At 41.9% G+C, this 24468-nt stretch overlaps 1 protein-coding gene across 2 annotated transcripts in view; it reads right to left on the bottom strand.

The window, feature by feature from the left end:
- The window catches only part of kcna4 (potassium voltage-gated channel, shaker-related subfamily, member 4), a 92868-nt gene extending 71068 nt beyond the window's left edge, over positions 1–21800 (bottom strand). For both annotated transcript variants that reach the window (XM_036136001.1, XM_036136000.1), the window contains exons 1-2: positions 20812–21800; positions 16791–20523 (exon numbers count right to left, since the gene is read on the bottom strand). In XM_036136001.1, coding sequence (XP_035991894.1) covers positions 17870–19918 — 2049 coding nt within the window. In that variant the 5' untranslated portion in view covers positions 19919–20523; positions 20812–21800 and the 3' untranslated portion in view covers positions 16791–17869. The remainder of the gene's footprint in view (positions 1–16790; positions 20524–20811) is intronic.
- Positions 21801–24468: the final 2668 nt, after the last annotated feature.

Genomic DNA, 24468 nt, shown 5'->3' with positions numbered 1-24468 from the left:
AAACTATTAGCATTAACATTCTTAGTTGAGGTTATTGCCAGCTGTCCAAACATGAATTTGTGTGAGCTAAAGCTTAGATGATGTCCCTTTTACTCATGGCGGTTTCAGTTTGTGCAGCTCAGATTTTAACTGCAATCATTAAACGGGCAAGACAGAAATCTTGCCTGTTCTTTTAAAGTGGAATACAACACCAAAAACAGATGTTTTTTTTGGTTTCCTTTAATAACAGCATGGTTCGAGAAAATGAGAGAAACAACAACATTTCAAAAGGCCAACATGAATGACAGAAGCCATGGTCAGTTTGTCTCCTGGTCTGGTTGGATTCAGCTCTGATTTTGTTGGATGTTCATTGATCATTCGGTTTTTGACTTTAAAGTTTTTCATCTCAATTCAACACTTTTCTAGACTAAAAAAATCCAGCATTTCTACTCTTTTTTGGCTAATTTGAGTAGTATAAATATAAGCGTTCATTATGAATTTAGGGGAGTGGTCAGGCATTACAAATGGAAGCTGAAGAAACTGAGATGTCTGAGGAAAGAGCTTTTTTTAGTGGACTAACTTTGATCAGCTCTATTTTTGAAACCGTCGACACTTTTGTAAATCTGTACCAAACTAAATGCAGATAATTTAAAGCAAAGTTTGTGGTCGGTGATACCTTTTGGTTCCTAACTTCATGAGTTTAAATCTTATCCAAATGATTCAAAGTGTGTTGTTTCTAAGCAAAGTCAAACCTTTCCGGTGGTATTTGTTTCAATTTTCTAAATTTCTCTGCTGAGGAAAAGTTATCAAAAATAGTCAGGCTTTGATTTGCATTCAAATCAGATCAAGGCGTGTTTTTGTAGCAGCTAACCCAGTGAGTTTGGGTCCTAGTGAATCCATCTGATTCAAAGTTCATCAGTTTCAGCTCTGTCATGTTTTCTGTTGAAGATATATTATAAATAATATTAACCCTTGTAGGAGGGACAAATAAGGTTTTAATGCTTTAAGTTCAGAGGCCCAATCAAAAGGAGCATAGAGGCTACAGTGCAGTAAGATGGCACTTTTTTGTGAATAAATTAGCATTTATCTGTAAATCACCTGTCAATAACTCAAAAATAAGAAAGCGTAAGGATGCAACTTAAATAAAAATTCATGTTAAAAACTTGTATTTAGTTAAGAAATTTAGAATATCATAGTTACAGTTTTCTTCCAAACATATCTAAATCATCTAATCAAATTAAATTATTTTTATACACCTTTTCAGGCTGTGCATGAACCTTGATTATTTAACCTTGATCATTGCACGACCCAACGCCTTTCACTCTGAGCAACAGCTACACATTTTATTATGTGCGTTGCAACATGTGCCACCACCTGCTAATTACAACTTTTTCTCTCAAAACAAAGTAAAGCGAAAGAAGCTTGATGCAAACTTCAGAAGTTGATTCTTAATTTTGCCTCAGACCCAATTTAGAACCGCACCATCAAGCAGAAAAGGAGACACGCACTAGTGGTTGCTTCCTGACGCACTTATCCTTCGGAACTAGAGATTATTGGAACTCATTTGTGAATCCAGATCCACCACGCTCTATAATTTTATTTCCAGCAGGTGAGGTTATAGAAGTGATAAATTGTTTCTATGATCACAAAAAAGACAGCATCACCCTCTAGACAGCAGGGTTTCATACAGCTGTGAATATGGTAATCAAAAATGAGTTCCCTAAACATCAGTAACCACGGCCTGCAGATGTGGGTCTGCGCTCTATTGACCACGCAAGAGGTTTCTGAATTAATTTTGACCATGACAAAACCCACAGTCAGCGCCTGCTTATACTAATTTTGCTGGCTGTCAACTAACTAACTGAATCAAACAATTATCTTCACCAGTTTAAGCCCCTTCTGACTATTCCTATTGTTTTTTTAGGGAACCGCGCACATTAAGAAACACACCGATAAATTTGCTTTACTCCACCTCAAGATCAGAAGAGATATTTTCGGTGCCACCACAAAAGATCACTTGACTTTTTATTTGTAACATGATTTGAAGAAGGCTCCTAATCCTGTTACGCTGATTGACCTCTGTTGAACTGTTTTTTTTAAGACAAAAAGTCCATTCTTCATTCCAGTAACCAGGACAAACAGCAAAATGAGTTATGGATGCAGTTGACACCGAGACTAGGGCTGGACAATATAGAGAAAAATCACATCGATAAAATAGAAATCATATTGATCGATTTCAATAATTATCAACAAATTAAAAATATATATTTTAAGTGCAGCCCTGGCCATTTTAATGTTGTTGCTTAGCGACCTATTTTTAGATACAGAGCACGCAAACACTGAATTCAAACTCAAACCTTTATTGAACCAACGTTTTACTAAAACTGCAAGTTTTTAAAATAGAAAAAGAACGCATGCTCTCTGAACTTTTTGAAGGGGGCGGAGCTTAGTGACTGCCTGGGTCTGTGTTGTGATTGGTTGGGAGGATGTAATGACTTTAATATTAACTCACATTATATACATATATTTTGCCTTCAAGCCTATAATGTATATATTAAACACATTATAGGCTAGAATGCAAAAGGAAGGAAAACTTCTATTGAACTTTTTATTGACCCTTTTTTATATCATTGATATACGTCCATCGATCAATATATATTGTTATTGAATTATCGTCCAGCCCTACCTGAGACCACATTAAACGGCCAAAAATCTTACCAAGATCGCTCTTTCAGTCCTAATTACTGCCGCCATTCAACCGCTTTTTACGTCAGGCAGCTACGGGACGTTTGTTGGACCGTTCAGAGCTTGTGTGCTATTGCGGCTACCCTGCAGAGACTCTGACAGCTGCAGAGGCATCTTTTGACATCCTTCTTTTGTTTCTGTCGGCCACACGTGTGAGGAGACGGTCGCGCGGGCACGGGAACGATGCAGGCTCCGACGTGACAACATTTTCTCGCTATTCCTCTGCTGCCTATGTTAGCTGTGATGTGGTCAGGCCCGAAGGCATGCGTCAGCAAAACGGAGGGAAGAAGAGCAATGAGCGAAATCATGAGCGAACAAAGCAGCTTTAAAAAAATATGAGCTCAGGAAACTGGTTAATGAAAGAAGAGAATGCATCAGCCAAAATTATCCGCATCGCTTGTAAAGAGGTTGAAAGTAAATTCTTAACAACTGATCAGTGTGGGGGGAAAACCATGTAAAGAAATCATAAATCAGTCCTGTTTGGTACCCTACTGTTAACGTTTGCACAACCCCTGCTGGTCAGTGACATTATTCCTAAAAAGTTTCTAGGCTTGGAGGATACAGGCCATTCCTGAGGATAGTCCAGAGCTCTATGTCCTCTATTATGCTCTCGTCGCTAAAGTTTTTTAGCGACGAGAATTAACCTCCTCCTATAGCCATAGGAGGAGGTTAATTTTGTGTCTGATGAATCATTCCTATGTTGATTTGGCCAAACGTTTGGGTTCATTACCCAGCTCAAAGACTAAAAATCAATCTTCTTTCAGTTTTGTGAGAGGTTCCCCAGATTATTATCCCAAATGTCCCACTGTATCAAGATGTTCTCAATGTCGTTTACTCCAACAACGTTCCCAGGGCATTTCAAAGAGAAACTGTGGGAGGAAACAACCTGAACAGCACTCTGTTGCTAAGATTTACCATCAGAGCCCAACATCGGTAATGGGATCATAACTCATTCTTTTGATTCCACGGTCATCATCAAAGTTGGATTTCCATTTTTATTTTATACTACCACACCAAATAAAATTAAAAAAAACAGTGGAATCCTTAAAAAAAAGCTAATAGGCTGTAACTATTTAGTAACCGAGAACTTATTTCCAGCACGGAATAAAAGCAAAACAATATCTAAAAGCTGTTTCAGACGCAACCATTCAGTTTTATGTCCACATTAAAGGCTGCAGTTATACCGAAAGGTGTTTCCGGCATCGACTGCGGTCTGCCTTCAAGGGGCAGAAAAGATATCTGAAATCCTCAAGAGGAAACTGTAGCACACATTACCTCCATCTAGATAATTGTGCAGGCAAATCGACACCTCTCCGAAGCAGGATCCTTTGCAGAGAAAGAATTGATTGCAGGACCATTGTATTAGACTGCAGTAGTTTTATCCATTGCTGAACATCAATGCGTTTTTTTTTTTAAATGTGCCAGTGTCCCATCGATATGTTCCCCCTGTCTCGCCTGGTGTAATCTGGGACGGACTCCAGCCCTGGATGGCCCTGAGCACGTCTAAGCGGATGCAGAAGATGGATGGGTGACACGGCTGCAGGTGGGAGTCATTTTCTCAACGGCTAAATGAGCTATTATTCAGCAGGGTCAGTCGTGACGGTGACCTTTCGGTCGTCAGCGCAATTTGGTATCCGCTATGCAGAGCAGGTTGTCTGAGTCTGAAGGAGTCACTTAAACACCGACTGCAGAACGCGTGGAGCCTAATTCAGTGGCACAACCGCTGAAGCAGCGGGGCGCAGAAAACCCGAAGCCCAGCGTGCCACTCGCACCTTTAAAAAGGAGACATAGTGAATGAGGTTACCACATAAAGAATGCACCGCTAAATCAGGCCCGTATTTTAAACTTGTATGTCGAGCTGATTGAACTCTAAGTTATTATGAAAACATTCCTCCGCAGGAGGAAATTTCACCCCTAATTAAGGAAAAAATTTGTTTTAGCAAGTAGTGCAGCCTTTTACTACTTCTCTTTACAGTGTTTTCCATACATCTTATTTTCTTTTTTACAGAAGAATATTTGTCTGTTTTAGGGGAATATTTGATTAATTGGCCTCCTTGTCCAATTGATAGCCCCACATGGTACCAACACATTGCATAACATAAATAAATAATCTCATCCCCATCTACTTAAAAGATTGCATATCAGTAAATTTCTCTTTTGCGTCTGTTTATGTATAAATTCTCACAAAAATGCTCAAATCTCAACTATGACTTCATAATAGCACATTATCTTTGGCAAACGTAGCGGTACACTTTATTTTAATTTTCTTTTGTTCTAACCCTCATTTAGGCCGACTGACTCCTTTGAAATGTGAGATTAAGAACCCTGATCAATCCCAAAAAATCTAGAAACCACATCCTGCTTATGGGTGTTATTAAGTGGAGTAACAAGCCCCTATTTTCTTACTGTAGAACAGGGCTATTCAATTAATTTGGAATTGGGGCCAGTTCATGAATCTGAGGCAAAATAAGGGGCCAGAGAATATGAGTAATCACGGCAACAAAAAAAGAAATTACAACATACTGAAGTCAATATATTCTGTTTTGTAAATGCAGAACAACATATACACATAAATCCACACATGGACTACTACTGTCAGTTGTTTACATTTTCATTCATTTAACTGACAAACAACTTCAATTCCAAGTGCACCAACAAATATAAAAAACAAAACTGCATAGTATGCTTCTAATTACAACAACATAACAGTGAACTTTATCAAGGCACATTTCAAACTGCTTTCAACAAATATCACCTCAGCCATTTTAGCCCTGCTAACATGAGAAAAAAAAAATCACTGTAACAGTCCCTTAGTTGACCTCTCTTTACATTTGTTTTCCTTTATCTGCCTATATTGAAATTGCATCAGACACCTCAATATTCAGTTCAGTTGAGCCATACCATATAAAAAAAACATTAAGTGCATATTATGAGGTGAATAACATGTTAATTGCATCATACTGTTCAAAAATCAATCCTCATTACTTGTTTGACTAACATGACTGTCACTTTGCATGTAGTTTGCCAACATTTGCATCTAATGAGAGAAATGGCATTTTTTTGACTTAGCAAGAGCAGTGAAGTCAGGTGTATATGTTGTCAGAGCAATGCGTAAGCAGTGTTGCAGATGCTGGTCAGTGAGGGATATGCGATTGTGAGTTTTAATGGCATTCATGTGTGAGAATGACGACTCACAAGTGTATGTTGAGCCAAACATTGTCATAAGAAAAAGTGCAAGACCCCTTGAGTGTGGAAATTTTTCTTGGCTGACTACATGAGTCCAGAATTTTTCAAAACCTGCCTGCTGCAATGACTGTCGCAAGTCATCTGACGACTGAATGTCAATGAGTTCCAGTTGTAAAAAACCTTCATCCAATGATGGTACTAGCTCCTTTCCTTTCAATGCAAAATCTGTCTCAACATTCACACAGAAAGGGTCCTTAACATATCTCACCACTTCGCTGGAGATGCTGAAATCATCAAACCTGGTGGAAAAGTTGTTTTTCAGTGAGTCAATAAAGCCTGACATCACCTCAGTAATTTGCAGACCAGATTTCTTTAATGTGGGGAAGTGGAGCATCTTCCCAGGACAAAGATCAGCAGAGAAGAGTGAGAGCTTTCTTAGAAAAGCATGAAGTTTCTCCACAAGTTCTGAGACTGTTTTATCCCTGCCCTGCAACTCCATGTTGAGTTGATTCAAATGATGGAAAACGTCACTCAAAAAGCAAACAGTGGCATTAAAATAATCATTTCCCATCAGAGACAGAAACTTGCCAGCTTTTTTCATTTTTGAAGACTGGAGAAACACCAGAATCTCCTCTTTTAGTTCACAAAAACGTTTCAATGCGTTTCCTTTGCTAAGCCATCTAATGTCATTGTGAATGAGCAAATCTTTGTATTCAGCAGACATGTCAGTCAACAGCTGGCGGAAAAGGCGGTGCTGTAAACTGGAGGTGCAACGGATAAAATTTATAATTGCCATGACAGAGTCCATGGTCTCTTTTAACTTAGCACTGAGTTTGGCACACAGAAGGCTTTGGTGGATGAGGCAATGTAGCGATCTCATATGTGGAGCCACGGCTGCCATCCTCGCGGCAAGCCCCTGATCTCTGCCCACCATCGAGGGCGCGCCATCCGTCACCAGCATGTTGACGCGCGTCAAATCCAAGTTGTTCTCCTCAAAGAATGAAACAATTTTGGTGAATAAAATCTCACCTGTGGTGTGCCCTTCCAGAGGAAGTAGTCCAAGCAGATCCTCGCGAAAACATTCTCCATCAAAAAATCGCACATAGAGACACAGCTGCGCAACATCACCGTTATCTGTCGACTCATCCACGGCCAAAGACATCACCTCAGCCTTCCTCAGCTTGTCCAAAAGTGTCTCGAAAACATCCGAGGCAAGGGACTCGACTCTCCTCATATTTGACGTGTCAGATATTGGAATTTGCTTGATCGAATCAATAACGCTTTTTCGGGTTTTTTCATCTGTTACCACCTCATTAATGGATGCCAGCATACATTCCTTGACTATCTCCGAGTCTGTAAACGGCTTTTTCTTTTTTCCCAATATCCATGCAACTCGTAATGATGCCGCCGTTGCTCTCTCTTGATCCGTACACGCCCGAAACAGTATGCGACGTCTTTGCTCATAACAAAATGTGAGCCCTGAAATCTTCTGCCTCCGAGCGGCTGAGCCCGGTGGGAAAGTAGCGTTGAAGTTAGCATGCGTTGTGTTGTGATGCCTTCTTAAATTATACTCTTTACACACGGCGAGGCACTCGTTGCAGATTAAGCACACAGGATTCGCATCAACTGCAATAAACGCGTATTTCTCTGTCCATTCATTGTTGAACTGCCTGTTCTCCGAGTCAACTTTTCTTTTTTTTAAGGTAGAGAGAGACATTTTGTCTTGTTAGCCAATCCTTCACGCTTGACAGATAAAAGTCAGAGAATTGAATTAGAGCGCGCCGTGAATGGTGATTTTTGATTGGTCATGTGCGGTCTCCCAAAATATATGTCCGACGAAAACAGGTATTTGTTTTTGTATTCCTGTTTTTCCACCATGACTTAAACGTGCGCATCCCGCCCCCTACTGCACGAGAGAACGTGCAGTTAGTCATATTCATGCACTATGTAAGGCTATCAGTATGTAATAATCACAGTACACTCTAGGGGCCGGTACAAAAACCCAAAGGGGCCGGACCCGGCCCTGGGGCCGCCATTTGAATAGCCCGGCTGTAGAATATGAGCAGAATACAAAGAAAAATCACTCAAATATGTCAGAATGAGCAGAAACATCCCAAAGTGTGAATGGATGCATTGCTGGTATGAAATGTCTTGCTTCAGACGGCTGCAATTCGCACTCTTAAAAAGTTATGTAGAAAGCATTGTTCATTCTGTTGACAAACAGCGTTCAGCATCTTTTTCACCAACCGAGTAAAACTCGATAAAAACAAACATAGAATGAAGAAAACTGTGATGAAACTGACATTTTTATCAATGAATAAAAAAAGAGATGACAACTTTGGAGGTGAAATCTGATCAGATTAGGCAGCAATTTGCTAAACATTACCATTTTAGTCATAAAAACGTGGACTATGTTTTAGTCAGCTAAAATGTGGTAAAATTTGGTCAACTAAAACAAAAATGACAGCGGATGACCGAAAATTTGAAGTAAAACTAAATTGGAAGGTGCTTTAAGATCGACAGGCTTACAAAACTACCAATGTACGAACTGGAAGAGGCCTATACCGATATTATAATGAGCACCGGCCTACAGTAGTATAAAAAAAGGCTTTTCACAGACTTTGAATTGTGTTTGATAACATTGGTGACTCGTCAATAAGGGAGCGCTAGGGTGACGCCTCCATCAAAACTGCAGGGGAAAAGTAATAAGACACTAATAAGATGTGTCTGACTTTTAACTTTTCAGCTTTCACGTTCCATTTTGAGTTTATCTTTTGTATAGACCCCCTAATTTTGATGTTTAAAGGGCGTAGGACGCTGGACAACTGAGTGTGTATGTAAATTCTCACACTTTTGGCTTCCAATCTGACTTCGGGCTGGTCTCTAATTGGACGCTTAAAAAAAATCTCCTCGGGGCACAGCTCTCAGCGCCTTTTGTGTCATTTTTCATCCAATTAGATTAATCCATCATCCCTGTCAATCAAAGTCAAACCCCTGGCAGCTTAGATGTGCAGGCATGAATGTCCATCAAACATACAGATGTAAACAGAAGAGTCAGAGTTTTCCTCTCCACTGTCGCTTCATGCTTGCTCAGTATGAGGGATCGCTGCAAAGCCATGGACAATGCAGACGACTGTCCCTGTAGCTCTACGGTCTTTGAGGAGGAGTGAATGCTGCTTGGAGAGACTCTGAAGCAATCAACTGGTTCCCTTATATAGAAATATTTTGACCAATCTGTATAATCTGATTGATTTTGACTTTGTAAAGTGCCTCGAGATGACATGTTTCATGAATTGGCGCTATATAGTGATGGGTCCGGCAACACCGATGCGTCGGCGCATGTGTCGGTCTCATAGAGCGAAACCCGTGTCGATGTGTGTATTGCTACGGAAAAGTCACGTGACCGATACAGGAACTGTTTCGGTCACGTGACCAATACAGCGCCTGTTTCGAACTGACTGACGCGCCAAACTGTTTCTGTTCCCTCTAAGCTGAACGCGTGTGCATTCGCGCACAGCAGCGCGCACAGCAAAGCTTATGCTGCGCAGTAAATAAAATCCAAGCTGAACTGTAAACAAAATAACGGTTAATAATGGTTAATTTTTAACCATTTTGCAACTCTGGTGTGATGGTGTACCACAGTCTCGCTCTGTGAGCGCCAGGTGCTGATCGGAGCGCACCACTGATGGATGGGTTCTGCAACGCCTTTTTGGTTGGCCGGGTTGCGCTGTGCGTCTTTGTTCTGAGCGTCGTTTCAGAAAAAACGGCTGATCTACACTGAGTAGAAAGCTGCTACTCTGAGTAGTTCTTCCTCCCTTTCATACTCAGCATTTCCGATTTCAGAACAGATGATATCAGTCAGGTAACTAAACACAGCGCCCGATCAACCATTTGTAAAAAATAAAAAAGCCAGTCCACAAGCATCCTCCTTCACATTATTTATTGACTGTATCTAAAAAACAAAACAAATATATGTTTAATTCAGATGAAAATATAAAATAATACAATGCAACATACAATCATTTAAATTGTATTGTGTATACTTGGTCATCAAATCAGTGTCAGTTAACTCTGTCAACCAGGTTGCCTGTAGGGATTTTTAAGGTCCAGCAGGTGTCAGTATTCAGTGACACAGTATCGCCACAGTATCAATACAGTTTGCCAATGTGTCGAAACGTTTCATGACGCCTCATCGACCCATCACTAGCGCTATATAAATCGAATTGAATTGAATTGAATTTTAACTTTTCAGCTTTCCTGTTCCATTTTATATTTTTCTTGTGTATAGACCCCCTAATTTTGATGTCTAAATGGCGAGGGACGCTGGACAACTGAGTGTGTATGTAAATTCTCACACTTTTGGCTTCCAATCTGACTTCGGGCTGGTCTCTAATTGGACACTTAAAAAAATCTCCTCAGGGCACAGCTCTCAGCGCCTTTTGTGTCATTCTTCATCCAATTAGATTAATCCATCATCCCTGTCAATCAAAGTCAAACCCCTGGCAGCTTAGATGTGCAGGCATGAATGTCCGTCAAAAACATACAGATGTAAACGGAAGAGTCAGACGGCAATTCGAACATGCAGGAGAGAAAGGGGCAGCGAAAATAATGTCACAAGGCTTTTTGCTGGAGGGAAAAAAGCAGATAAAGGAACTTGGACCGGACCAGCTAGACTTAAACATCTAGCAGCAGACAAGTGACTGTAGACAGATTTACGCAATTAGTTTATTAAGTGCGGTAATCTCCAATCTCTACACCCCCAAAAAAAGTGTTTAAAAGTTGCATCTCATCGCGCATATTTGTATTCCACAAAACCAAGTTCATGCCGCACAGCAAACTTTCAGGGCCCTACAGTTAGTGACTCCTGTCTGACTTTGGCTTTATGTCTTACAAGGGTGACCTCCAGCCTTTATTCTACAGGATGTGATTCACTGCAGTGAGCTAGAAAGGAGCATGCGTCTATCAATGGGCAGAACTTCTTACAGATATCCTGACACATGTTAGAGTGGTGATTCGTTCCGCCTATCATAAGCGCATTTCTCCGCTTATGATAAAGTAAAAGTCTAACGCACGTTGTATTTATTCAACTTTTCTTTCAGCAAAAACAAAACATTTAAACTCCTCAGAGCAGTTCAGCATTATATACATTGTCTGAGGCTATTATCTGATTAGCTGAACAGCCATTTAACTTTCTGTTGCCCAGTCATATCAATTTGGACTCTGCTCTGTTGTTACGTAACCTAGTCTGACATTATCTACAGCCAATTCATTTCCACTTCCCCCTCTACGATCTTTGACAGGCTCAACATACCTTTGGAGAAATACCCTTAAACAACTCAGATTTCCTTTTGCACGTAGCCAAGGCATATGGCTGGTATCTGCACTACAAACAACCAGGCTGCACGCGACAGTAGGTTTAACAGCGCCTCCATGGCTGAAGATGATACAGGCTGTTTTCACAGTCAGCTCAGCAGCCACAAGGCTCAGAATATGCCTGACCCGCACACACTTTGCTGAAAAATGTTTTGGATTGTGCCTCTCGCTGTAAGACACATTATGTAAGTGCTGAGTGTGAGGTGTCAGGAGCTGGCTGGGAGCCAGCGTGGTGCTGTGGATGTTTGGATGTGGGAGTAAGTGTTAAAAATATCTCGTATGAAAAGCTCCTCCGAGGGTATAAGCTCAGAGTGCAACAAATTATTTTCCACCGATGCTGTGATTAAGTTGTGAGATGGACTGATGTAATGTGTGATGGCTGACTCAAAATAAAACTGTCTATAAATTAGGATCTAATTTGGAAGTTGGGGTTTGATGTAAACATTTGGAGATTTTTATTAGTATGTAAATATACTATAGATAGATAGATAGATAGATAGATAGATAGATAGATAGATAGATAGATAGATAGATAGATAGATAGATAGATAGATAGATAGATAGATAGATAGATAGAAAGATAGACTGTATATATATATATATTTAAATGAAAAATTCATGTTAATATGTTCACCAAGAGGTTTGTTTCTGATTTAAAAAACGAGGCAAGCGTCTCTCTAACTATAGCAAACAATATAAAATGATTATCGGTTTTAAAAACATTTTTTTACCTTTAAATTTTCTTTAAGAATGCCATGTTGGCATTTACTTATACCTTTTTCAATAATCGGTCAAATCTTCATTGATATTACAGTAATCTAGGCCGTCTTGTAATTGCTGACCAGCTCTTTGCCTGTTGATATTTGGACAATTTATCTTGATCAGCGTCATGCCACCCCAATCTTTAGCTCCCTTTACAGATTCTCTGTTAGATATAATTCAGGACTCAAATGTTAACATTACTTTCAATCCAAAAGATACATTTTGGCAAGATGAAAACATTACTTTGAGCATAAAACTGTCAGGGGTATGGAAATCTTTGGACTTAACATAATTTTGAAAAATATCCCTTGCAAGTTGCATCCCAAAAAGCCAAAATCTTCTGACATACTTTTCTGTGTAGAATTTGCAGATTTCATTTAAATGTAAGGTTATACACTAGGAAACTTACTGTGGTCCATAAATTTACAGTAGGGTCAAAGTTGGGGCAATCCCATTAGCCTAATGCTAGCTTCGTCCTTTCCAAAAAAGGCTCTCATGGGGATAGAAGGACTCTAGCAAAAATAGCATCACTTTTGGACGTCCCCAACCGCATGCATGAAACTGCTAGAGAGTTGGAGAGATCTGTCACTGCTGCATCCTTAGTGCACAAACTAGCATTACTGCAAATCCTTCCTCCCAGCAGCTATTAGACTTTATAACCATCACTGTTTTCAACAAACTCAATCGCTTCCATGTTTTGTAGTGTGTTAGGGTTTTTTTATGCACAATTACGGTTTACGTTCACATTTTGAACACATTCAGTTCATCCTCCTCAGTTGCACACAGTATTTAATCTTAGTATGCCCTTTTTAATAACTGTAATGTAGTTCTTCATCCGTTGTAAACGTTTCTCCTCACTTGTTGCTGATACACCTGAATTTCCCCACTGTGGGAGCCTAAAGCATTAATCTCTTCTGTTCTGTTATGCTTTACTTGTAATTAATTTTATTCTTTTAAAGGGAACATATGCAAAAATCCACTTTTTCAGCCCTTAAATACATTTGCAACATTCCTAGAACCTCCTTAAATACAAATGTATTTAAGGAGGTTCTAAGAATGTTGCAAATTTGAATGTAGTCTCTCCAGGAGCTGCGCAGATATCTTTATATTCTTTTTGGGTCATATTTTTAAAGCCTTTCAGTTTTCTCTGTTTTCTAATACATTCATGTGAATAATTATATCAGTATTTGTTGCAGAACTGCTAAACAGACTTCCAGCTTACCAATTTCAGGACAGGGGTGTCCTAAAGGTGGCACGGAGGCAAACTACGGTTCGAGAATGGTTTGGCTCGACAGATGCAGATGGAGACTTTAGAATTTTAATTTGAGAAAAATTATTACAGACAGGTAAATATTTGTTTTATAACTGGGAATGTCAGGTCCAGCACAAAGAATGTATTTTTAATATCCACACTTTTTGTATTTTCTCTAATTTCATTGTAAACACCAAAACAATGATTTCATCTGGTGCACCAAAATATGCTTTTAATTAATTTATTAAAATTAATTAAATTAAAAACTGCTGTTAGAAGAGAAAGGATTCCTGGATCAATGTGTGCTTCTGTGCTTTCTGTTTCTCTGCTCTGTCTTCTCTAAGCCCCAGTGGGTCGAGGCAGATGAGCGTTCACACTGAGCCTGGTTCTGGTTCTGCTGGAGGTTTTCCTCCCTGTTACAGGGGAGTTTTTCTCCCCACTGTCACTTCATGCATGCTCAGTATGAGGGATTGCTTCAAAATTATCGACAATGCAGACGACTGTCCACTGTGGCTCTACGCTTTCTACGCTTTCAGGAGGAGTGAATGCTGCTTGGAGAGACTTGATGCAATCTGCTGGGTTTCCTTAGAGAGAAAACTTTTTGACCAATCTGTATGATTTGATTAAATTTGACTTTGTAAAGTGCCTTGAGATGATGTGTATCGTGAATTGGTGCTATATAAATGAAATTGAATTGGAAAAACAGCAAGCGCCTTTAAAGAAAGATTGACCAAAATCCTGATCTTATTTGTGAAAATAGATACAAAAAGTAGCTTCTTTTTTTTTAAAAAAAAACTAGCACAAAATAATTTGTAAACATGTTGTTCATAATGCAAATTTGCAAGACGCCTTGAAAGTTTTGGATCTACAATAGCTATGTTTACATGTACATGTACAAACAAAAATTAATAAGATTGTACCATTTATATGGGCACACAATCAATTAATCCAATCATAATGTGCATTTATATGCACCTGCCGTTATTTGGAATAGAACCTAAAAAAAAAAACACAGAGAAGAATTAAAACTTCTGTCTTTGCTAAACAAGAAAAAATAGTAAACATAATAGTATTGTATGAGTTTGTTTGTCTTCCGAGCGCTCAGGCTGGACTTGCAGGAGGTTCTAATTATGGTTGAAACATTACGGAATAAATAAAAATTTTGAGCTCAGATTATCAATCGGCATAAACCAGTTGTCTCATTTGGATTACTACTCCCATTGATCTTAATTTAATCACAATATTCCGATTGGCTTGTTTACATGACGTGCTTTTGTTCCAGTCGGCCCCTTATTCTGATTACTTTTGTCCTTGTAAACATAGCTACTAATTTACCCATCACTTTCCTACAGAAAATCTGAATAATTTGTTTAATTAAAATATTGCATGCTCCTATTTAATGGAGCAGGTAAAAAATTATAATATAATTTTAGATTTAATTTTTTTGGCCCTCAACTACTTTTTACTAGACAATTTTGGCCCACCTGACGAAAGGTGTAGACACCCCCGGGTTAGGATGTTTTAGAATAACCCCGGGACCGCCAAGGATTTATGACTTTCATAAATTGGAAGCTGCTGGAACACCAGTGTTCTTGTCCACACTGAAGCAAATTTGACATTGACACTGGTTGCGCACTGGTTGTACCAACCAAAAAAATCCCTATCTATCTCCAGCACCAACTTCTTCAAATGTCCCTCAAATTAGCAGCTAGAAGTCTGAAGCTTTGACACTATATGGGTTTTTTACAAGCCAATGACCTAAACACACTCTGAGACTGTATTGGTTGATGGATAAAGAAGAGGATGTTTCTGGTATGGACTATACTTCAATTTTAAAATGTGCAGCTTATATATAAAAACAGAATAAATCGCAGGAAACCAAACTGTTTAAATTAGCTGGACTAATGTTTTTTCATGGGGGCACTGAAAAAAATAATCAAAGCAGGAAAAACTGGGCAAAATTTAATGGTTTGACATATTAAGTAAGCAATAGAGCCAAAGAGCCACTTGAGTCTCTGGAACGGCCGGTTGCAGACCTCTGAAAACTGTGATCCTCAATATGACTAAAGTTAAAAAATGAAAGACCTTGATTTTAAAATTATTATTACAATCAAAATCACCACATATCATCATAAGAAATTTATTCCGTATTATGTCTTCAGTACAGGGACCATAACAGGGGCCCTGACCAGTTCTGTAGGGGCACTGGCCCCCTGTTGGCCCCTGTCTAGAACCGCCCGTGTGTGTGCATATAAATGTCTGGCCAGGACTTCTAAGTTAACTTTTTAGAGTCAAATGCAGTAAAGGCTGAAAACTTTCCACTTTGTCTGAGAGGCACATATTCGGCCCTCAAACCGACTGATGTCATGGAGTCCTGCTCCTCTGTAAACTCTTTTAACTGAGAGATTTAGAGTAAACAGAGAGAAATTTTCCTCTGGTTGTAAAACCATCTCTCTAGTGCCAAATGCTGCTCAGCACATACACAACTGCAACTATTACACATCCAAAGCCCACTTTCCCTTCGTCACAGGGTTTCACTTTTTAGACAAGGTTAGATTTAGTGAGCAAGAAAGCTGTACTAAAAACACAGATCATAAAAGTCCATTTATTAGACTTATTATGAGTGCAACACACTGGGCCCTTATATTACAGCGTCCTCCTGCTGCATCTGCTGTTTGGAGTGAAAATGCACACAGTAAAAGCACTGGAAAGCTGAGACCTGACGAGGAAAATGTTAAGCATTTTATGTAAGAACTGTAGAGCGGGGAAAGTAAGGAAACTCTTGTCTACTTCAGCACTGTATAAAGAGTTATATATATAAAAAAAGAATAGCATTCAATATAACATAGAATTGAATTAAAAGTAAAATGAAAATTGATTGTGTGAAAGCGGAAAATCCTTGGCTGGAAACCCTCCAAAAAACATTTGGCACGAGTTCCCAGGAGGCTGACCTGATGTTACCTTGAATGAGATGAAATTGCAGCTTTTATTAATTGATAAAGCATTAATAGATCCCTGCATGGCTTGAACGTTGCATATGAGATACATTATAACTGATGATGGCATAAAAAATAGTCCAGACTCGTCAAGTTGCCATCTAAGCATGGTCTCATATGTGCTTTCGTAGTTCCTTATGTATATGAGATATATTAAAGGTTAAGGTGTTAAGCCCTGTTACCTACAAACCAAAGCAGCCCTTTAATTTAGCACCAAACAGGGAACTAGGAATCAGATCCCTGCTTCTGCATTTTTACCCATCCACATAGGGCCAAGGTTTCTTACAGTACCACACAGTGCACAATATAATAGGAGCTTACTCTGCAATGACTGAACAACTAACAGATAATTGTTTGACCGCCTTTTTGTGCCTTCCTAAGATTGTTGCCATCCTGGACAGTGAGCCGTATCACCAAAACAGCTCACTAATCCAACACAGTTAATCACCATTCACCAAAAAAGGCTAGCATTTAAACAGAAATTGAATGCTACATACCTTGGAAGACATCCACATCCCGATTATCGTGTGTGTGCTCTGAGATAATCAAAGTCCTCTTGAGCAAAAAAAAAAAAAAAAAAAAAAGGTATGTATTTATCTTTTTGTGCACAGAGTCCAGCAGAAAGGAGGGAAAATATCTCCTTTTAAAGAGTTCCCACGTCAGTCTTTCAAGCTGTAACGTTCCATCTTCATCTTTGTAAAGGGATATAGTCATTTTGAGGTGCTTTTAATGAAAAAAGTTGCAGCCGAGGCTTTGAGAGGGTCTGTAGAAAACCTGGGCTGAGTGACTTCTCCAGCCATTTTAAACAATGACGACTCCTGTGCTTAGCTCTCATGGTGGGTCTTTTTTTTTTAATATATATATTTAGATATATATTTGGCCTCTTATGGAAAAGCTTATTTCATTATAGCCCTGGTTCATTTAATGCCTGCTTTATGACACGTCTCACTCATCAATGTGTAGATAATTTTTGTTTAATTTTAAATAAACAGTGACAAAAGCCGTCTCTCTTAGGCTTCTCACATTTAATGGAGCTCGGTTTTCTTTCCTTCTCTTCTGGCAGCCGGTGCGGAACAGTTTCCCCTTTTCTCTACTCGGACATTCTGCATCCAGGTGAGCGGAGGGTGACTTCAGCGTTGCCATCTGCGTGGCCTACAGTTACTGTCTCTAACCCGGCGCAGCTTCTACATTATAGTGCAAACAAATTGAAACTTTATTGCATAACAGCAAGAAAACGACCCTCCCTATACCCATGTGGTGCGACAGATGACAGTCATAAAGTGCGAATGCATAGCCTGTTGTCTAATTCAGATTCCACGTCAGATTTGGAAGCCCACGCTGGATAAACAGATACATCTATGTCTATCAGGCAAAATTTGGGGCCTGGATGCTCTTAAGGTGCCAATTGGTGCCATATGAGTGTGAATGTGTGTGTGAGGGGTGGCTCTGAGGCGTGCGTAATACATATATAGGCCTATTTGGAGAGGGGGGGGGGTAGGGTTCAGCTGCTGTTGGGCAGAAGCGTCTTTAATCGGATGCTCATCTCATTTAGAAAACGATCAAATAAAGCTCTTAGTCACACGTCAGTCTGAATTGATTTCGAGTTTGTACTGTTTTTCCTGCTTATGTCTGTGCCGTTCCCTTTACTGGGGCTCTTGTCCAGCCCGCAGAGCGACTCCGTCACCCCCTCCTCCATCTCCACGTACTCCCCTTTGTCGCCCAGCGAGGAGCCGGACGGCGAGCCCCTGAACTTCCTCAGAAAGTCCGGGAAGTAGGGGCAGCCCGGCGGCATGCTCTCCACCACGGGCGACTGGTCCTCGTTGTCCGTCTCCCGGTGGTAAAAGTAGTTAAAGTTGGACACGATGACGGGCACGGGCAGCGCGATGGTCAACACGCCCGCTATGGCGCACAGCGAGCCCACTATCTTCCCGCCCACCGTGATGGGCTTCATGTCGCCGTAGCCCACCGTGGTCATGGTCACCACGGCCCACCAGAACGCGTCGGGGATGCTGGTGAACTGCGAGGTGGGCTCGTCCGCCTCGGCGAAGTACACCGCGCTGGAGAAGAGGATGACGCCGATGACCAGGAAGAAGATGAGCAGGGCCAGCTCCCGCATGCTGGCGCGCAGCGTGTGCCCCAGGATCTGCAGGCCCTTGGAGTGCCTGGACAGCTTGAAGATGCGGAACACCCTGACCAGGCGGATGATTCTCAGGATGGCGAAGCTCATCGCCTGCTGCCCGTTGCCCTGGTGCTGCGCCAGGTCCGTGCCGAGGGTGATGAAGTAAGGCAGGATGGACACGATGTCTATGGAGTTCATGATGTTTTTGAAGAAGTCGGCCTTGCTCGGGCTGGCGAAGAAGCGCACGATGATCTCGAAGGAGAACCAGATGATGCACACCGTCTCCACGATGAAGAACGGGTCGTTGAAAGGCGTAAAGCCGTGGTCGGGCTGAGAGGAGTTGTGCCGCGGCTGCAGATACTCCTTTTCGTCCCTGAACTCGGGCAGCGTCTCCAGGCAGAAAATGACTATGGAAATGACGATGACCAGGACGGACACCACCGCTATCCCCCTGGCAGGACTCGAGCTCTCCGGGTACTCGAAGAGCAGCCAGATCTGGCGCTTAAACTCGTCCTCCGGCAGAGGCTTCTCCTCCTCCTTCACGAAGCCCTCGTCCTCCCGAAACTTCAGGATCGCCTCCTCGCCGAGCTCGTAAAACTTCACCTCCTCGGAAAAGATGTCGAACGGCACGTTGACGGGTCTTTTTAAGCGGCCGCCGGACTGGTAGAAGTAAAGGATGGCGTCAAAACTCGGCCGGTTCCTGTCGAAGAAGTACTCGTTCCTCAGCGGGTCAAAGTACCGGATCCGCTTGTCGGGGTCTCCCAGGAGGGTGTCCGGGAACTGCGTGAGCGTCTTCAGCTGAGTTTCAAACTTCAGCCCCGACACGTTGATGACCACCCGCTCGCAGCAGCCGCAGTCGCTGTAGCCGCTCTCGTACCCGGACTGGGGGCGCCTGTCGGTGATGGACACGGTCTCCTCATCATCCATGTTGCACAGAAAGCTCGACCTCTTGCTCCCCCGGCTGCCCTCCGCCGCCGCCCCCACCTCCTCCTCTTCCTCGGCCTCCTCCTCCTCGATCATCATGTCCTCCTCGGATCCGAGCAGCGCCAGCTCCGAGTGGCACAGGTCCCCGCCGAGAGTGCTCCGGTTGCGCCTCCACCGACCGGCGCCGCGCTGCTTTTTCCGCTCTCTGAGAACTCTGTGCTGCTGTTGCTGATCGGGCTCCTGCTGCGTGGAGGAGGTGGATGAGGAGCAGGAGGAGGAGGAGGAGGAGGAGGGGCCGCCGCTGCTGCTGCTGATGTTGGCGGAGGAGGAGGAGGAGGAGGCGGCGCGAGGCTGATGCTGGCGGTTGTTAAGGAGATGAGCCCCGGAGGAGGTGGCGGAGGTGGGGCCCCCTGCGCCTCCATCCGCACCGCAGCCCCCGTCGGCCGCTGCAGCCGCCGCCGCTCGCGAATGCGCCGCCTGGCGCTCCCTTTCGCGCTCCCTCTCCCTTGCGCGGGCTTGGGCATACCCGTACGGCAGGTGACTGTTGCACCCGCCGTCCGCACCCACCATGGCAAACTCCATCTTTTTTTTTTTTCTTTTTTTTATAGCCGAGGTTCCGTCCGCGAAGGCTACAGTTGCCACCTCAAGGGGGGACGCAGACCCGAGAATAAAAGTTGCAGCGCTCTCACGCAGACACGGAGACAATGAGGCATCAGCTGTTTGGAAAGTCAGATTAACAAACCCACCTCAGCACAGATCCATGTTGACTGGAGGGCGCGTTGCTACTTACATGATAAAAAAAAGAATACACTGATGAGCATATGTGTTGCGCTCCTTGTATATTTTATGACATCATTACCATAATCCAAAAAAAAAAAAAAAAAAAAACAGGGCCGGTGGCATAGCCTGTTACGCAGACGCTCTGTCAAACTTGCAGCGCCCCTTTTATCCTCCGCATGATAAATCACCGAGTCAATAAGCGACACCCAAACAGGCTCTCCTCGGTTTCTCTGGTGCCCATCAGGTGGTTAATTTTTCAGCTCCCCCCAAAAGCGTCTTGTGATCCTCCGTGGTCGCCCATGTTTGCCATTTCATGAGATGAGACTGTTTGGAAGGATTTTTTGCTCTTCTATTTTTGGAGCTCCGATAAATCTGAATGACTTTGTTCCCCCCGATGCGCTCAGCAGCTGCGAGGAGTGGGGAAAAAAGAGAGAAAACACCAAATGGTTTAGGCAAAAACATAAAAAATAGGGGGGAAATGTGTTTATGGTAATGTCAGTTCTGGTGATTGTCTACGATGCTACGCATATTACGCAACTTCACCGCTTTGTTGTTGTTGTCATTACTATCGTTATTATTTCTGGCTTTGGGAAACACACAGCCCACATAAAAAAATAAATCTATTCTTACAATAAAAAAATAAAATTGCGCACGGAATTCTTTCAATAAAGTATTCTTCTTTCATCCATACTTACATTTGAAAAGGGGCCAAAATAGATCGCCTCTGTCCTCCCCCTCCCCTACAAACAAATCTGATGGAAGAGGAGGAGGAGGAATGCTGGGTGAGGATGCAGCTCTCCGCCTGTGCTCAAATCCCCGTCTTGATTTTGGGGTGTAATATCCCAAATAGCTCGTCGTATCCAGCGGGCGACCATATCCACATCTACATCCAGCATATACATCCGTGCTCTGACGCACGCTGAGGAGGACACTTTTGGTGGCTGCGTCTCGATGCCTTGTCTCAATTCAACAGGATCTACTGGCACTTGAGCCCCCATTTGTGCTGCATCGCTCCTGGTACACCGGCAGCAACAATCATGACAAAGAAGAAAAAAAAAATTAAGAGAGAGAGAAAAGGCGAAACCAGGTGTGCCAGCAGCGAGTTGCCATCAAAGACAGTTCCACTCCATCGCAGCGAAAAGAAAGGGAGGGTGTGTAAAAGTTTACATTGGCACAGGCGAGGGTAAATGACCCCGTGGTTGGGTCTGAGCGTCACACATCTGTCCGTCTGCCGCTGGAAGCCCTACCTATCCTCCCGTATCCCTCCCATTGTGTATGTGGTGATGGAGAGTCTTGGTGAGAAAGTCGGACGTGTACCGCAGCGCATGCAGGCGGCGCTCGGTCCTCCCCCAGTGGAGGCAGCCGGTCACTGCGCACCGTGCTGCAGTCTCACCGCCGAGCCTGCTCTGTCCTTGATCAGGTCGCAACCGGTGTCTGCTCTCCAAAAACGGAGCGCGTTGCGTACTTTGCGTCCATCCCTACAGAATATTGAAGGATTGGGGTTGCACCTTTTGAATGAAACGCTCTCCAGTCTCCCAGGAACCGGTTTGAAATTCCTTGTCTTAGTCCATGTAGGTGGTCTGTGTATTTATCTGTATTCCAGTATTTGATTTGACCCTGCTTGGAGGCACCTGCAAAACTGGGCCACATCTTTATAGAGTGCCGATCACAAGTATTTAAGGAAACACGTTTAAATGTCTCTGTTTATAAGTTACAAGAATAGTAAATTAAAAAAAACAGCTTTTAATAAAACTGCAAAGCTTGCAAACCATTAATAAAGAGTTGTAGTGTGTTATTTAAAGGGCGAAACACCTTTGAGTGACCCGTGCTTTGCCAAAAAGGAATAATAGATCAAGTCTGAGCTGCCTAACAATTACCTGTTCATTGTTTTTTACAGAGCCAGTTTAATAACTAACATATTTATAAATTAATAAGGTGGGATTATTGTAATGTTTTATTGAATTTAAAGACAGAATTGAGGCTGTTTACCTTGGCTGTTTTTTTTTTTCTGGAACTCCATTAAATTGTTAATATATTCTTATATTCACATCAGTCACTGATGAATTATTTTCCTTGCTACCTCTGAGAAGGTTAGCTCTGTGGTTTAAAGCTTTAAAAATCTTTGCATACATTAGCATTACCTCTGGGAGTAAACACTGTTAATGCCCACTGTTTCTGAGTCCCTCTGGTGTCTAATTAATAGAGCACTCTAATGGGAATATCACCTGTTTAGAAAGTGAAATTACTCAGTTGGTATTTGCTGAGATTAAAATCCTGCTGGGTTGACTTCAAAAGTCCAAACTTGCATTTTTGTGTGCGCGCGCGTGCGTGCAACATAAAAATACCACAAGGACGTGAATTTGGTGATAATGTAGTAAACAATAAACAAATTAATCATCAAACATCTCTGGTTGCAACCAATTGCCTCCAGAAGTTGCCTGATGATTGCTAATGACTGAATAGAGTCCACCTGTGTGTGATCTAATCTCAGTACAAATACAGCTGATCTGTGACGGCCTCAGAGGTTGGTTAAGAGAATATTGGGGGGGGGGAAACAGCATGATGAAGCTCAATGAACATAACAGACAGGTCAGGGGTAAAGTTATGGTGAAGTTTAAAGCAGACTTGGGCTATAAAAAGATTTCCCAAGCGTTGAACATTTCACAGAGAACTGTTCAATTCATCATCCAGAAATGGAAAGAGTATGGCACAGCTGTAAACCTGCCGAGACAAGGCTGTCCACCTAAACTTACAGGCCGAACAAGGAGAGCGCTGATCAGAGATACAGCCAAGATGGTGACTCTGGACGAACTGCAGAGATCCACAGCTCACATCTGTCCACAGGACAACTATTAGCCGTGAACTGCACAAATGTGGTCTTTGTGAAAGAGTGGAAAGAAGAATGCTACTGTTGATAGAAAACCATAAGATGTCCTGTTTGCAGTCTGCCAGAGGCCATGTTGGGGACACAGGAAGAAGGTACTTAGGTCAGATGAGACCAAAATAAAAAATTTTGGCCAAAATGCAAAAAAAAGTTAGGTGGGGCAGAGAACTAACAATGTGCATTGCTCTAAACACACCATCCCCACTGTAGTGGTGTCAGCATCATGCTCTGGGGGTGCTTCTCTTCAGCAGGGACATGGAAGATGGTCAGAGTTGATGGGAAGATGGGTGGAACCAAATACAGGGCAATCTAGGAAGAAAAAATGTTGGAGTCTGCAAAAGACTTGAGACTGGGGTGGAGGTTCATCTTCCAGCAGGACGACGCCCCTGAACATAAAGCCGGGGCTACAATGGTTTAAAACAAAACCTATTTGTGTGTTAGAATGGCCCAGTCAAAGTCCAGCTCTAAATCCAATTGAGAATCTGTGGCAAGATCTGAAAAGTACTATGCTCTCCATCTAATCTGACTGATCCTTAGCTGTTTTGTAAAGAAAGAAATGTGCAAAGCTGGTAGAGACGTACCCCGAAAGACTTGCTGCTGTAATTGCAGCACAAGGTGGTTTCACAAAGTATTGGCTCAGGGGGCTGAATACTGTTGCAGAATATCCTTTTCAGTTTTTTTATTTGTAAAAACAGATAATAAATCACGCATAATCTTCTTTCTACTTCTCAATTGTATACCGATTTGTGTTGGTCCTTCACATAAAATTCCAATAAAACATATTTATGTTTGTGGTTGTAATGTGACAATATGTGGAAAGGTTTAACGGATATGAATACTTTTACAAGCCAATGTAAATTCTCAATGTATAACACACTGGAGTCTGGTTCCAGAGGCAGAAATACTTTTTCAATGCATTGAGGCTATGTCAAGCTTAATTTTTAAAAAGCAAGATAATGGTCATACTTTTCATACAAATGACGGACAAAATGGATCAGACACTTTTAAAATGCAACTTTGATTCTGCTTGATTGAAATGTCCAGTCCATTGTCAGAAAAAAACAAACTAAGAACAACTTTAATTTCAGTGGAAAATGGTTCAAAGCAGAGTAAAAATGCAATAATGTTTGTGTCAGACTGGATGAAAAATATCATAGGACACTAACAAATCCAAACAATGATGGATTACGAGCAGCATCAACTTAGTTCCTATGCACTGAGTTGAGATCTATACATCTTAAGTTCTTAAAAATCAAACAGTTGCTAATCAAAGCTTTGTCTCTGACATGGTGACGTTCCAACGAACCGTGACCAAATAACAACCACAAACAAAAAAGCCTTGTGTTACCTCCTGGATAAGGGCAAGCTTTCAATTACAGTGCATTTCCTCCTCGCGTTGATAGATTTCAATTAACGGAATAATTAAAGTCTGTGGTGCGGCAGTTCCTAAAGAGAAATGCATTTAATT

The sequence above is a fragment of the Fundulus heteroclitus genome, chromosome 4, assembly GCF_011125445.2.
Source record: "Fundulus heteroclitus isolate FHET01 chromosome 4, MU-UCD_Fhet_4.1, whole genome shotgun sequence".
Classification (NCBI taxonomy): domain Eukaryota; kingdom Metazoa; phylum Chordata; class Actinopteri; order Cyprinodontiformes; family Fundulidae; genus Fundulus; species Fundulus heteroclitus.
This window is presented reverse-complemented; position numbering and strand designations above follow the sequence as displayed.